We start from the raw sequence: 15,602 nt of genomic DNA, 5'->3' as shown, positions 1-15,602 counted from the left end.
ATTTTAAAGGGAGGAGGAGGGAGGTAAAAAAGCAGAAATACACTGATGTTTAAAAAGGAGTTTATAAGCTCAGCAGGAAAGAGGGAACCTCAAATGCCCGCAGTCTCCCGCCTGCAAGAGGAAAGGTGGTGATGGCAGGGGCCGGTGTTGGGGTGTTGGCACTGACCACGGGGCCCACCCTGGAGCTGCCTGGGTGGGAGGAGAGTGGCAATGGGGAGGATGAAGAAGCCACTGGCTGTGGCTGCATGGCACAGGAAACCTTTGCAAACTGGGGCTTTTTCTTCTAGGTGTGCCTGCATTTACTCATGTGCTGTATGTCTATGGAAAAGACTGTTAAGCTGTCAAATAGTGAACTACCTCGGTAGTTCCCGATGCCGTGATCATGGTTTTGGTCTCGTTTCTTTTAGGTTACCCCTGTTTCAGGCCAGTGCTTTTGCATTTTTGGCCCCTGCTCGAGCCATCCTGTCTTTAGATAAATGGAAATGTAACACCACAGGTAACTGCAGTTATTTCCACATATGTCATTGGGGTCCTTTAATGCAGGTGTAAAGGGAGGCCTGGACATGCTGCCCTCAGCAGCGCTAAATCCTTTCAAGAATTAGGGACAAAGCACACAAACCCACAAACAGCTTAGAATGCTCCATCTGTGGATCGTGTCTGTCTCTCTCTTTCTGTCCACTTGTTCATCCCTAACCCTAGAGCAAGAAAGGATCAGAATTGACCTCATTTCTCTATGTTAATGAAATTGACAAATATAGGAACGGAATAGAAAAATATTTGTGCTATTTTTCTGCCTCTCTCTTTCAGTGGATTTTATGACCCACCAGTAATCACTCTCTTTGCTGCGTCAGCATCCCTTCTCTGAAACATCTTTGCTTTTTAAGGATCTGGCTACTGTGGTTTGCTGCAAATGACTTTCATTCCCCTTCCTTAGTGATTGCAAAGATCCTTAAGGAACCCGATAAGGCCAGGAAAAGATAAGGAATTTGAGAAAATTAGAGTCAGACCTGTACTCTCAAAAATACAATTACATTTTGACCTTCTAGGAGCAAAGTTTTCCAGCCTTCATTTCCTTCCTTGCTCCTAGGAGTTACTTTGTGACCACTGATTTGGTCTGGGAACTGGAAAAGGCCCTCTGTTTTATCTAAGTTTTTCAACCCTCAGTCCAGCAACCTTGCTGTCGGGCATTTCGATGAGCTGTGTGCAAAGGTTGGCTTTTTTGTGTGAGGCTGGTGCTGGTAACGTGTATCACCACTTCAGTTAGCTTTTGACCATTTGGGGAGCTCAGTCGATGAGTTCATTTGGTTAAATTAGCATTTGAGGATCCACCCTTCAGTGAGATAAGCTATGCTGTTGGAGGTTGAATTTTAGGGATGGGGATTGAAACAGATGTAATAAAAACAGGGAGAAAATGCCTCTTAAAAGGTAAAATGAATATGTCATGTGAGACATCAGTGTCACTCCAAGAAAAACTTTGTTTTTGTTTTCAAGATGTTTCAGTTGCCAACGGAACAGCAGAGCTGTTGCACACAGAACACATCTGGTATCCCCGGATCCGAGAGGTAAAAGACAAGCGTTGTCTGCTTTTGGCTTCTTCATGTTTCTTCTCAGCTTCAATGTTGGTTGACCCAAGAAATAGCAGTTACTTTTACTGAGCCCTTCTTTTCTTTTTCAATGACTGATACGTTTATTTCTCTTGTTAAAGGGAATGTAGTTAAGCAATACTCTAAAATAAAGCATATGGAAATGCTCTGGGCAACCTTAAGGAATGGTTTCCTCCCTCCTGCACACCCACAGACCTGTCCACTCACACCCGCCAGCACAGCTGGCTGAGGTTCGTGGCTCACTGGATGGAGCTACAGAGGCTCATCGACAGATAACAGAATTGTTCACTCTGGCCTCAGTGTTTGCCTGTGTTCATTGAAAGAACTAAAGATGTTTGTCTGCCAAAGTGCAATTGAACAGAAGCAGACATGAAGAACGGCTGACAGTGTATTAATATTTTCCAAAACCTGTGAGATAATTCACCATCAGTTCAGAATGAGCACAGATGTGGCCATTCTGCACACTAAAAACATCCCTTTAGAATTTCTGTCAACAACATTGTCTTGTCGATGTCCTGGGGGGCTCACTCTTTAAAGCTGAGAGTCTTTATGCTGCAGTGTTCCTCTAAGGCTGGTCTTTAAATGTTGTGTTTCTTAAAAGGGAATTATAAATTTTTGCCTGCATCGTTTAGCAGTGGAAAAGGCATGTGGGCCCTGTGTCCGGGACCCATTTCTGTAATACACCTGCATCACGAATGCAGGCCCCAGTTAGTGCCCCCTGAAGTTTCTTGTCGGGTCCTGGGGAATTTTCTAGCTATCTCTCCCAAGTTAGATGATGTAATAACTTATTGCCTTGCAGAATTATCAGTTGTGGTTGTAGGTGACATTCTGAGTGTGCAGTGTACAAGCAGCTCACTGTCATGTCTGTGCCATCTCTTGTTGCAGATCCAGGGGGCCATCATCATGTCCTCACTGATAGAAGTAGTCATCGGCCTCCTCGGCCTGCCTGGGGCTCTACTGAAGTATATCGGGCCCTTGACCATTACACCCACGGTGGCCCTAATTGGCCTCTCTGGTTTCCAGGCAGCGGGGGAGAGAGCCGGGAAGCACTGGGGCATTGCCATGCTGTAAGTGGAAACATCTCCCCTCATCCCACCACTGCGGGGCATCCTTTAGGAACATTCACACAGACTTCAGGAGATAATGTTTTTCAATAATAAGAATGGTCTGACAGTTTCAACTTTATTTGCTTCGTGCTGGGGAATAGTTGAAGGGTTTTTGACCCAGAGTTTGGGAAGTGACATATAGTTGACGTATTACAATGACAGACTTAGCAGCGATATGAAGAGGGTGGATTGTAAGTTTTTAAGCTTTGGTAATGGGGTAAGGTAGTGGCGCCATTTGTTTTTGACTTTTGAGGTCTTGCCAAGTCTCATGTTCATGAGTTGACATACTGAGAAGCCAAATTTTTATATCATGAGACTCAAAAATATTCCAGAGTGGCAGGAATCTGGAGTATTTCCAGAGAAGTCGCGGGAAAGGTCTGTTGGCATTGATGATGTGACTCTTCTCCCCAGGCCACACTGAGCTCTGCACTCCTGACGGGTGGGTGGTTGGGGGAGGGACATGGTTTCTGCCAGGGTCCTGCTAGTCAGTGCCTGTCCTTTTGTACAGAATGTCACATCCATTAAAGAGGTCCCTTGCCCTTTAAGTAAAGTTAACATTTTGTGTTAATGAAGTCACAGGGGAGTTTGATAATACTACTGATGATTAGAGTCACAGAACTCTTTGTAACACAGAGCCCACATTCTCTATGTGTCTGCAGAGCATGTTTAAGAGTTGATTATGTGTAGGTATATGGTTCCCTTACTCTGGAATTTAACCAGCCAGTAAAACTCCTAAAACAAAATAAGTCATCACATAAGAGAGTTTTTCATTTGCTTTGTTTTGTGAAGTAGTCTGCAGTTATTTAATAACAGGTGGTATTTATTGATCTTTCACTGTGCATCAATCCTTTGTATAGCACTTGTATATAGTATCAGATAAGGCACATCCTAGTGGTATCCCCTTTAACAGCAGGGGACGCTGAGCACCACGACGTAATGTTATTCGCCCAGAGTCATACAGTGAATTAAGTGGCCACCGTGGGTTTCAAAACCCAAGTGGTGGACATGGGCCCGAACCCATCATACTCAATCCTGTTCTGTGTATTAGAACATGACGTACAAATAAAAGGGAACCATAGCAGAATCGTTATCTACACTTTACAAATTAAATTAAGGTGTGTGAAAATATCAAGTTTTTTTTCTTTAAACAAGGTTTGAAGGAGACACATCTCACACATGAGCATGAATACCCATCATCATGCTTTCCCAAGATTGTTCTTTTATTGCGATGGAGTCTCGCTCTGTTGCCCAGGCTGGAGTGCAGTGGTGCGATCTTGGCTCACTGCAACCTCCACCTCCTGAGTTTAAGCAATTCTCCTGCCTCAGCCTCCCAAGTAGCTGGGATTACAAGCACCCACCACCACACCCGGCTAGTTTTTGTATGAGTTTAAGCAATTCTCCTGCCTCAGCCTCCCAAGTAGCTGGGATTACAAGCACCCGCCACCACGCCCTGATAGTTTTTGTATTTTTAGTAGAGACGGTTTCACCACGTTGGCCAGGCTGGTCTCAAACTCCTGACTTCAGGTGATCTGCCCACCTTGGCCTCCCGAAGTGCTGGGATTACAGGCATGAGCCACCGTGCCCAGCCCAAAATTGTTCTTACTATTCTCATTTCACCAAAGGTTGGTCAAAACATTCTTCACACCAGCAGAGATGGGAAGATGGCATGTGAGAATAGTCTTTCAGCGAAATGTAATTAATGCCAAAATGGATAAATTGTAGGTATAGTACAGTAAAATTTGAAACCAGTAACAAAAGGATGAACAAAACCCACAAAGCACTTACAAGCTTAAAAAAAAAAAGTGTTAAAAATCACTCTCAGAGAGGAAATTGAAACTTTGCAGTTAATTACTGATAGTTTAGGAAATGATGGCAAGAACAGCACCAGTCACACTTAGTAGCCAGAGGTGTTCTCAAGAAAATTCACAACCTTTAAAGCAGATACAGCACATGAAGAATTTCAGTAGCTAAGAAAACAGGACAAAAAAATGAACCTAGTAAAAGCAGGGGGAACGAATTAATAAAGATACAGAAAATGTGACACAAATAGAAGTGGTAAATCTAAAAGCTGATCTCTTGAGGGGGAGACAAAACCCAGTGTAGACAAACTTCTGGCGAAGCTAAGCAGGATAAGAGGAAGCCTGTGCACATAGATCTGCCACAGATCCCGTCAGAGGGAGCAAAACTGTTACCTCCCCCCAAATTAAAACAAAAAGTAAGAAAATAGTGGTTTTCAGAAAACTTAAGTAACCAAAATTGACTCCTCCTCACTCTTATCTCTAAGTATGGGGGTGCCTCCACACTTGATCCTGGCCCCCTTCTCTCCATGCACTTCCCCCAAGGAAATCGCATTTCTTTGATGGTGGATAGTTCCATGGAAACCTGTAGTTCAGACCTATAAACTCCAGACTTACAGATCCAGCCCCTATTTTGCCTCTCCACTTGCTGTTACACAAGACATCTCCATCTGTAAATGAAAAAAGCCCCAGACTTTTGATTCCTTTCCTGCCCCTGAAACCAGTTTCTTCTGCTTTCCTCCTTTCGGTAAATGGCACAACCGTGCCCCTAGTTGCTTCAGCCAGAAATGTCTATCTGTTCTTCAGTCTTCCTTTCCCCTCATCCCCCACACAGCCCATCCTGCCCTTCCTCCTCCTGAACAAATTCTGAACCCGTTCTCTTTTGCAGGCCTTCACTGCCGCCACCCTCTGTGAGCCTCGCTCGCCCTTTGGCCATTGATTCCTCACTGTCCCCAGCTTCTCCCTCATGTCTCCCAGGGGTCCTCCTCTCTCCCCTCCTTTTGAAACATCAGTTAGACACAAGCTAGAATTCTGGAAGCTTTGGGGTTTTCTTACTGTTCCAATGTCTGGAGCCTCACGTGCTGCCCTCAGTGGATCTGTTTGCGTCTCTTGGCCTGGATACCTGGAGCCCCTTTGCTCTGAGCACCCAGGCATGCAGAGGTGGGACATGATCTTGAATTATCTAGATGCCTTCCTCCACTCCACCCTTACTTGTCTCTTTCTGGAACCTCTTCCTGAAGCCTCCTGGACTCTTCCTGTTTCCTCTCCTGTTTTCTATCTCTTTGTCTTTTTTCTTTATTCGTGAGAATTCTCCTTGGCTTTATCTCTTATTCCTTCTGCCAAGATTGTCATTTATGCTCTGGTGTTTTTTCAGTTTCCAAGAGCTCTTCTGTATCCTTGGGCTGTCAGCTCTGTGAGAGCAGGGCCTACGCTCTGGGTGGGTCACCTCAGCACCCCCAGCACCTGCCCCTCCCATGGCTGAGCTGGTGCTCAGTGAGCAGGTTGTGAACTAATAAAGGAAGGCTCAGGAAGCCCGGTAAACCCATGACCACAAGAACAGCCGAGATAGTTGTTGAAGGACTCTGATTCCTAAAAGAAGCCCTGGGCCCAGATGGTTAGACAATGAGTGCATTCAGTCTTCAAGGAAGAGAGACTATATGCACTGTTTAAACTGTTCCAGAGCTCTGTGAAAGGAGGGAAACTCCCCAGCCAATCTTAGTGGCAAATTCTGACCGACCTAATACAAAAGGAGAACCATGGACCATTGTTTTCTTTCCTGGGGTTGTGTTAAAAAGCAAAAAATCCTGAGCGGATGGATGTATTGAGGCACATTCTAAGCAATGAGCCCTGAGTTCAAATGTCTTCAGGTAGCATGCTAAAGTTCAGCATCATTCTCTACTGTAAGACTCCTTCCAATCTTTCAAAATGCAAATGTGCAAAAGACTCTATTCACCTTCAGAAAAGGGCCTTAGTATCCAGCCCTGTCCACCCTTAATTTGTTTTTTAAATGTCACACATCTATAAGCATATCTTGACAGACTATTCCTTAGAACGTTGTTTGGGAAGATGCTGCTACAGATAACACAATGAAAGAACAAGGCATAATGTGTCATTTCAAGAATTCACAGATGATCAAATATTAGAAAATGTGTTGAAATCGATCATGGCTCCATGGTAGGTTTTATTTTATTTGTTAAATTTTGAGACAGGATCCCGCTCCATCACCCAGGCTGGAGTGCAGTGGCACAATCTCAGCTCACCGTGGCCTCTGACTCCTGAGTTCAGGCGATTCTCATTCGTCAGCCTCCCAAGAGTACCTGGGACTACAGGGTAGATTTTATTAATAAGGTCTTATTGATAAAACTATGGTAATAGTTCCCTCCCCTTAATTTTATTTTTAAAATTCAACCTACATCCTTGTTGCAAACTTAGCAATGTGAGAATAGAAGGATTTTTTTTTTTTTTTTGAGACAGAGTTTTACTCTGGTTGCCCAGGCTGGAGTGCAGTGGGACAATCTCGCTTACTGCAACCACCACCTCCCGGCTGCCAGCAATGCTCCTGCCTCAGCCTCCCAAGTCGCTGGGATTACAGGCATCCGCCACCACTCCCGACTAATTTTTTTGTTTTTTTAGTAGAGACAGGGTTTCACCATGTTGGCCAGACTGGTCTCAAACTCCTGACCTCAGGTGATCCACCCACCTCAGCCTCCCAAAGTGCTGGGATTACAGGCGTGAGCCACCGTGCCTGGCTGTATAGAAGGATCTTTATGCGTAAGATAAAAATGCCTCCTACTTGAATGATGAAAGACTCAAATCAGTCCTACCTTTTGAAGTCAGGAACTTAAATAAGCTTGTTTATTATCATGGGTATCATTTAAAGTTATTCTAGATGTGCTAGTCAGTTTATAAAACAAGAAAGTAAAATAATGTGGATCCATACCAAAAAGATCAGAGAGGAGAGGGGATGGTGACTTGCCTGTAGAGGAATTAAATACATTCCACAGCTTCATAAATAATACTGTGGTCCTGGGACAGGGGTAGACATTGGCAGAGCAGAGTAAGAAGAACAGAAACAGAATTAAAGAAAAATAAATATTTAGTATAGATGGCAGTCACATTTGAAACCAGTGGGGAATGGACAAATTATGTAGGAAAAACTAATTACTTTTGGGAAAAAGTTAGACTCCTAATTTATATCAAATTGTATTTCAGTTGAATTAAAGACTTAAATATACAAAATAACCATAAAAGTGCTAGAAGAAAACCTAAATAAGTTTTTAATCCTAAGGGAGGGAAGATCTTTCTTAAAGCAGATATTGAAAAGAGAAAGAGAAAGAGATTTTACTATTGACACATTTAAAACGTCAAAAACCACTGAATTAAAAACAAATCTGTCGTGGCAGCTCACACCTGTAATCTCAGCACTTTAGGAGGCCAAGGTGGGCAGATCACTTGAGCTCAGGAGTTCTCAACCAGCCTGGCCAACGTGGTGAAACTCCGTCTCTATTAAAAATACAAAATTAGCCGGGTGTAGTGGCGGGCACCTGTAATCTCAGCTACTCAGGAAGCTGAGGCACATGAATCACTTGAACCCAGGAGGTGGAGGTTGCAATGAGCTGAGATTGCACCACTGCACTCCAGTCTGGGCGACAGAATGAGACTCTGTCTCAAAAAAAAAGCTGGGAAAATACTCATAAAAATGTCACAAGAAAAGCTAACATCCCTAACTCGTAAAGAGTTCTACTGGTTAATTTAAAAGTGAGAGAATCCCAGTGGAGTAATAGATGAAGGGTGTGATAGGAGTAGCCATTTAGCAAAAAAGGAACTACACCTAGCTCATTAAAGTGTGAAAAAGGTTTATCCTCCCAATTTATTAAAATGCGTATTATCTACATGATTCTGTTGGAATTGAGAGTGAATGAGGTTGTACAAACTAAGTCACTCTGATGGAGATGGAGTTTAGAGACGGAGTCTCAGGGGAGGTTAGTGCAGCCGGTCAGTGACTGCTCTTTCTGGCACAGTGCATACGTCCTTGGTAGGACCTACATTTTAAAACTTATTTTTTTATTGACTTTTCTTATGGAAAATTTCAAACCTATTCAGAAGTGAAGAGAATAGTTGAATGAACCCCCATGTGTCAATACCAGGCACTCCAAAACAGTATACTTTTATCTATATCCCACTGTTTTTCAGCTCCCTCCAATTCAGTTAAATTCTAGGTATTTGAAATTTAACAGTAATTAAGCTCAGAAATCTAAAGTAAAATAATAGTCCCCTCCTACTCCATCTCTCAAAAAAATCTCGTGATTGTTAACTAGTAAAAAATTTTGTTTTTATCCTTACATATTTTTATATTTTTATGCAAATAAGTACAAACTAGTATATATACATAATTTTATTCATTTTTACCCCAATAATTTGTTGGGTTTACTTCTCTGAGACAGCATGTTTAGATGATCTCTTTCTTTCCAAAGCTGCACAGTGTTTAATAATGTAGTCTATAATGTATTCAGCCATTTCTCAACTGATGCTCATGCATGTAGCTTACATGTTTGCTGCTACCAAAAAAAATGCTGAAATATATACCTCAATGTGAAAAGACTGAGTATTAGAAGCAATGATGATACAGTTTTTCAATTAAAGCTGTTTATGTTGCTTCCGATGTCATACAGTATGGGAATTTTTATTTATTTATTTATTTATATTTTATTATACTTTAAGTTCTAGGGTACATGTGCACAACATGCAGGTTAGTTACATATGTATACATGCGCCATGTTGGTGTGCTGCACCCATTAACTCGTCGTTTACATTAGGTATATCTCCTAATGCTATCCCTCCCCCCTCCCCTGGTATGTCCATAAAACAGAATGCTAAGCAGTCACTAAGGTGCTGCTGCAAATCTCTGTCTGATGAGGCGGAAAAGCAAATAGATACTGAGGCAGGTCAGGAAGCTGTGTAAAGCATGATTCCAGTTTGGCTTAGATAATAACCTGTTCATGTCTGGGGACAAGGAAGATGACAATCTGTCTTCCTCCAGCACCCAGCAAATATCCAGGGAGTGAAAACCGTTCAGAACAGATAGACCACAATATTACATGATTTTATCACTCAAGGGGGATTATGGATGATCTTCAGGGTTTTATCTTTTTCTTTCTGCTTATCTGTCTTTTAAATTTTTTGTAGAATTTAGTATGTATTACTTGCATAACATTTTAAAGTAAAAGTTAGCAAAGGTAAACGTGAGGTGGGAAGCACCCAGTGGAGTAGACAGCAGCCCATCCTGAGAGCTGGGGCTAGAACGCTTCATCCCTTTGCTCAGTTAAGATATGTGGACATGGGCAGGTCTGCACCTCTAAGCTGCTGCCTCTCTGTCACAGGGTGCCTGCCTCCAGGTGTATTTGAGAATAAAAATAAACTCGAAGTAGACAGGCTTTAGAGCAGAAAGAAACAGTCATGTTCATCTGCTGCCTAATCTGCTTTCTAAATTTGAGTTGCCAGATTTGGGCCTAAGATCTGGGTGTCCCTCCTCAAATTCTGTGTGGTCTCAGTCCCCTCTTAAATGTGCAGGTGTGTTGCCTGAAATAATGACAAAACTAGCAGACCTGGGGCGTCTTTGGATCTCCTAATATTCACTCTGAAACAAATAAGTAGCATTTATTTTTTCCAGACATGAAAATCGTATGTAGGTCTAAGTTTAAAATATTCCAGTTTTAGTATCCCTTGTTACCATATTGTTTTTTGTTAAACTTCACTATCCCAGAGGAATTGAAATAACGTGGGCACTGTGTGTGTTTTCGACCTTGAACTGGTACTGGCAGAGACCCCTGATGGATCACCAGTTCACCGAAGTGCCTGAGTAGGCAGGGAGACCCGTGGAGCAACACACGCATGTTCTCCAGCTGGGCTGCCATCCACACCTCATTAGGAATGTGACAGTGGAGTCACACTTGACCGGCTGTCGATGGGGCTAATGATTCCATCTCAACAATTGGAACTGTGCCCGGGAACAATTAAGCTTAGCTTTGACTGAGAACCTACTCTTCCTGCCTGCTCTACCTCAGGTTGTGAGTGAAAGAGCGAGACCGCGTGGAGGCTTAGACGCATTGTTGGGCACGAGTTTTGTTTGGGTGATGAGTAAATCCACCCGGGGGATGGGAAGTGGCCCCACACCTGCCAGCCCCGTGGGACACCAGACCGATGTCATGGACTGGTGTGTCAGGAAGTGCCATGGTCCTGCCGTGGAGGGGTCAGCACCTGTGGCTGCCTCCCATAGCACTTAGTGCAGTTCAGTCAGGACCGTGAGGCTCAAGGAGAGGGACTTCTGCAGCCCAGCCTCCTTGCCCTGTGACCAGGGTGGCAAAAGGAAAGAGTTCAGTTCAAGCCATAGAGCTAGATTCCTGGCCCCCAATGCTGCAACCCTAGCCGTGTGATCTTGGACCTCTGGCTTTGTCTCTGTGAAAAGGGGACCATCTTAGAAGCCACCCCGTAAGGTTGAGATGCTGCACAGGAAGACATTAGTGTAATGTCTGGCACACAGAAGCCTCCCAGGAATGTTATTAATACTGAATTCTACTGTATCTACTTTTCTTGAGCAGTGAAGCTTACTTTTTGCCCTTTTAAAAGTAATTTATGCATGCTGTAAGTAAATTGGAAAATACAGAAAAGTGGGAAAACCAGTTGCAAATCATGTAACTACTCAAAGCGAATCCCTGGGAGAATTTTGGATCATGTCCTTCTTACCTGTTTGTGTGTACATGCAGTAGTTTCTTGGTTTGCTGTGTAGTTAATTCATAGTTATAATCTTACAGTTTATGTTGTATCTGGCATCCTTTCCCCTTACATAGTGTAAGCGTTTCCCATCAATGTGTACATTCTTTGGGTTTTCTTATTCTATTTAGGAAAAGCTGTCCTAAGGCATTTACATCAGAATTTCATTTCAGTATCAAGAAAATGCTAGGCAAATTAGTTGTAACATCTTCCCCCAAAGTAGTATTTCCAAAAGATGTACATTCCAATAGATGTACTATTTCTCAAATGGTAGTTCAGAGGACTAGCAGCTTTCTAGGTAAATGAATTGAACACTATGTCAATTTTGCCATAGAAGCTTCGAGTGTTATTTTATAACAGAGACGTAACAGCTTTTGACCTAGTTTGTTTTCTTTCTCTCCTCAGGACAATATTCCTAGTATTACTGTTTTCTCAATATGCCAGAAATGTTAAATTTCCTCTCCCGATTTATAAATCCAAGAAAGGATGGACTGCATACAAGTTACAGCTGTTCAAAATGTTCCCTGTGAGTAGCTGACTTCTTCCCCTGCTGACATTTTTGCCTTCGGTTAATATGTAAGATGATTAAGTGAAGGGAGGGTTTTAAGCAGGCCCTCCTTGGGGGATCATATCTGTGCAGTGATACCAGGGTACTAATGACCACTCAGATCATCATAGACTTAAACATTCTGATTCTGAAATGGGAGCACATCCTTTTAGCAGTGCCGAAGGAAGGGGACACTGTCCTTGGGACTGAGTAAGATTTGACTCCACGTGGCCTCTGCAGGCACGATGTCCATTCTTGTTTTACCAGCCAGACTTTGGAATGGGTAAGATAAATTCACCTGAATGAAACTGCTCTCTCAATGAGATTCCATTCAAGGAAGAATATGTCTGCAAAGTACTACTGACTGTGGTGGGCTCTCGGGTGTGATGTTCAGACCGCGGGAAGACGTGTTTTTTGCCAACACCTGTGAGCCCTTCTGGCCTGACAGAGCTTCCCCTTGACCACTCCAGATCATCCTGGCCATCCTGGTATCCTGGCTGCTCTGCTTCATCTTCACGGTGACAGACGTCTTCCCTCCCGACAGCACAAAGTATGGCTTCTATGCTCGCACAGATGCCAGGCAAGGCGTGCTTCTGGTAGCCCCGTGGTTTAAGGTTCCATACCCATGTAAGTATTCTGATGGCTAGAGGGGTCAAGAGCCCAAGAGGGCCCAACTGAGAGGGGTTGGAATTTGGCAGAACAGCCTTCTTTGTCCCAGACTGTCTCCTGAAGGTCTTGCCATTCTGGTCAGGAGAGGATTAGACAGCAAGTAAGGGAGGCCCTGTCCCCAGGGGGCAGAAACCAACACACAGAGACTGACCGGCTCCCTTCTCAGATTAGCTAGCTGTCTCTTTTGGATCTGCTAGGATGAAATCCTGGACAAGGGGTCTCTTGCCAGGTTTAAGCTCTGGTGGCCAGGATTTGAGGGCAGCTGCTTAGATAGGCAAGTATAGAGCTGCTTGGTCCCAGAGCTGCCAAAGTGGAAAGATGTGAGTGGGAACAGCCTGGGGATTAGCAAGCAACCTGCTCAAGCATGATGGAATTTATATAATCTCTTAATGGGCAGCCATAATCTTTTAAATTTGGCCACAGCTGTAGAGGTAAGTTGATAGTCACTAATGGCCAAAAGCTGCATCTTAATTTGAGTGTTGTGTAACTCTTGGGGGTGTGAATACGTTCCCTAGCTGTGTCACCTGGACTCGCAGCTGGCCCCGTCTAGGTGATCCCAGTGGTTGTTACACACTTGGTTCCATTGTGAAGACTCTAGTCCCGGCGTCTGGGTTTTTATTAGAATTGGAGCCTGAGCTTAGTCAGGTTCAGCCCACTTCTTTCCCTGTGTAACCATCTTATTTTCATTTTTTATAATGACAAGGAGAAAAAGAGAGAAGCCAAGAATTTTAAGGTTGGGTTAAAGATGACTGCTCTGAGCATGTTGAATGATGAGTGTTGGCTGTTCTTTTTGTTCTCAATACACTTAGGAAAGCTTTAAAAAGTTTCGTCTTTCAGGCCGGGCACGGTGGGACATGCCTGTAACCCCAGCACTTTGGGGAGGCCGAGGCAGGAGGATCGCCCGAGGTCAGGAGTTCAAGACCAGCCTGGCCAACATGGTGAAACCCCATCTCTACAAAAATACAAAAATTAGCCAGGCATGATGGCGGGTGCCTGTAATTCCAGCTACTCGGGAGGCTGAGGCAGGAGAATCGCTTGGATCTGGGAGGCGGAGGTTGCAGTGAGTCGAGATTGCGCCACTGCACTTCAGCCTGGGAGACAGAGCAAGACTGTCTCAAAAAAAAAAGTTTCATCTTTCTAAAATAACTTTCTCATCAGATTGTATGATCTAAGTGTGCATTTATACAGACCTATTCTTTTTCCAAGAAAGAATGTGCATGGTTCATAAACATACCTGTAGTCTGAGATAAAATGAAATTAAAATTAGTTGGTGAGGCAGTCAGGGTGAGGGTGAGGCGGGGGTGGCAGGTAGGTAGAAGCCCCCACAGCGTATACAGGGTGGTCTTCTGCTTGTGCAGACAACTCCCAAAGTGGGTGCCAGTAGGGGCACAAGCTGGGCTGTCCAGGAGAGGCAGCTGTACAGGTGCTGGGGCCAGAGGGAGTTCACTAGGACCCATGGGGCCACACACGAGAAGGCGAAACTTAGTAGACAGAGCGCCTGAGGTTGTGCTGGCCGTGAGCGAGCACGCAGGGCTCCTGGCCTGCTGAGGGCTGGTGGGGTACCAGAGCTCCACTAGCTAGAATGCCACCTCCAGGGATATAGTCGTACTACTGTATACATATGTAGTACTCTCCAGTGCTTTGTCTCAAGCCAGAGAGGGGCTTTTGAATACCTGAGCAGTGCTTTTCAGTCTTTAGTACACTAGGCATGGTCTGGACTGATTGTTAATATAATACAGATTTCCGGTGCAAATGTCAACAGTGCTGAGGTTGAAAAACCCTGCTGTCAAGTAACAAACTAAATGAAAGGTTCTTGGTAAAAGGAGATATGAAATAACAGATTCAAGAGAGAAGGCTGGAAGCCAACAAGGTCTTTAAGAAAAAAAAAATATAGATATATATCTGAAGGAAAAAGGATCAAAATAAGAATCCCCCTTCAAAATCAAGACACTAGACTTGAATGCTGCAACCAGAATTCTTGAAACCAGAATGCTACAACAATAACAAGATAACAGTATAAAAGATAATTTAGAAAAAGCAAAATGTTCCTTGGTGAGGAAGGCCTCTGAATGAGGAAAATCCATTCCAAATTAACCTGGAGCTGATACGTTGAGCAGGCCTCTTGCTGCTGGCATAGGGTGTGTCGAGCCGCGTCCATCAACCTGCGTACCTTGCACCCCTGACCAAGGGCTGCCTCTGCATCCCCTGGCTGCTCCCACAGAATGAACAAGCCCGAGGCAGGAGCAATTCTGCCCTTAACCGCACTCCAAGCTTATTCTGCACGTCTGACTTTGTATCCTTTCTCTTCCCAATCCAGTGGTTGCTCTAGGCTACCTACAACACAGGCCAAACCCCTCTAGGTGGCTTAGATGGCTTTTGGAACACTTCCAGAACTTGCCTCCTGCCCCGTGCCCTGTATGAGAGCTCTGCGTTCACCAGAACACCCTCAAACCCCACCCTCCAGACCCTCCCGATCCCTGGAGGGGCACCTCCATTCCCACCTCCTCCTCAGATCCTTCCCTGGCCAGGGCCTGACTTCGCCTTTTCCTGACCGCCTCACTGGTGCTTCTTGTGACCCAGCTCAGCTTGCCTCCATTTGAAGTTGAGCCATTTCCCTCTCCCCGGATCTTTTGGAGTGTCCTGTGCCCCCAGCTACGTTGTTGGCTCCTGCATGAGAGACCATGTTTTAGCCATTGTTCTTTTTCCACTGTGCTTTCTGCTCAGTGAGTGTATTATAACTAATGCTTCAACGGAAGAAGGGCTACTCCTTTATCAAAGGAGTCTATTCATTCTCACACGAAAGAGACCCATGCTATTTTTATTAAATAAGACCTATGGCTTTCAAGTCCAAATAAATATACTTGTAAAGAAAAAAGTATCTAATGAGGGATTAAGTGAATGCGGGACTTAAAATGAAGTTTCAGTGGGGCCTCACTTTGCTTTCTGAAATGAAACTATTTAATTTCCCATAACATGGTTTATGATATAAAAATAAGGTTCTGGTATTATAGTAGAGAAGGACTGTCCATACCTTATGGATGCTTTACTGTTGGGATTTAAGTATAGCTGGTGATTTCTCACTGCCTTTTCACTTGATGCCCTCCCCTGG

The 15,602-nt window shown here is 44.1% G+C and overlaps 1 protein-coding gene across 7 annotated transcripts in view; it reads left to right on the top strand.

Annotated features, from left to right (window-relative positions):
• SLC23A2 (solute carrier family 23 member 2) overlaps positions 1–15,602 on the top strand; it is a 151,153-nt gene that overhangs the window by 117,147 nt on the left and 18,404 nt on the right. For 5 of the 7 annotated variants that reach the window (XM_004061773.5, XM_031004867.3, XM_031004866.3 and 2 more), the window contains 5 exons: positions 408–496; positions 1,492–1,562; positions 2,490–2,671; positions 11,683–11,803; positions 12,295–12,451. In XM_004061773.5, the coding sequence (XP_004061821.1) occupies positions 408–496; positions 1,492–1,562; positions 2,490–2,671; positions 11,683–11,803; positions 12,295–12,451 (620 nt within the window). The remainder of the gene's footprint in view (positions 1–407; positions 497–1,491; positions 1,563–2,489; positions 2,672–11,682; positions 11,804–12,294; positions 12,452–15,602) is intronic. The other 2 variants (XM_063702272.1, XM_063702273.1) reach the window with 1 other exon arrangement.

Source organism: Gorilla gorilla, chromosome 21 (genome assembly GCF_029281585.2).
Source record: "Gorilla gorilla gorilla isolate KB3781 chromosome 21, NHGRI_mGorGor1-v2.1_pri, whole genome shotgun sequence".
Taxonomy (NCBI): Eukaryota; Metazoa; Chordata; class Mammalia; order Primates; family Hominidae; genus Gorilla; species Gorilla gorilla.
Note: the sequence above shows the minus strand (reverse complement) of the source record. Positions and strands in the feature narration are given on the sequence as shown.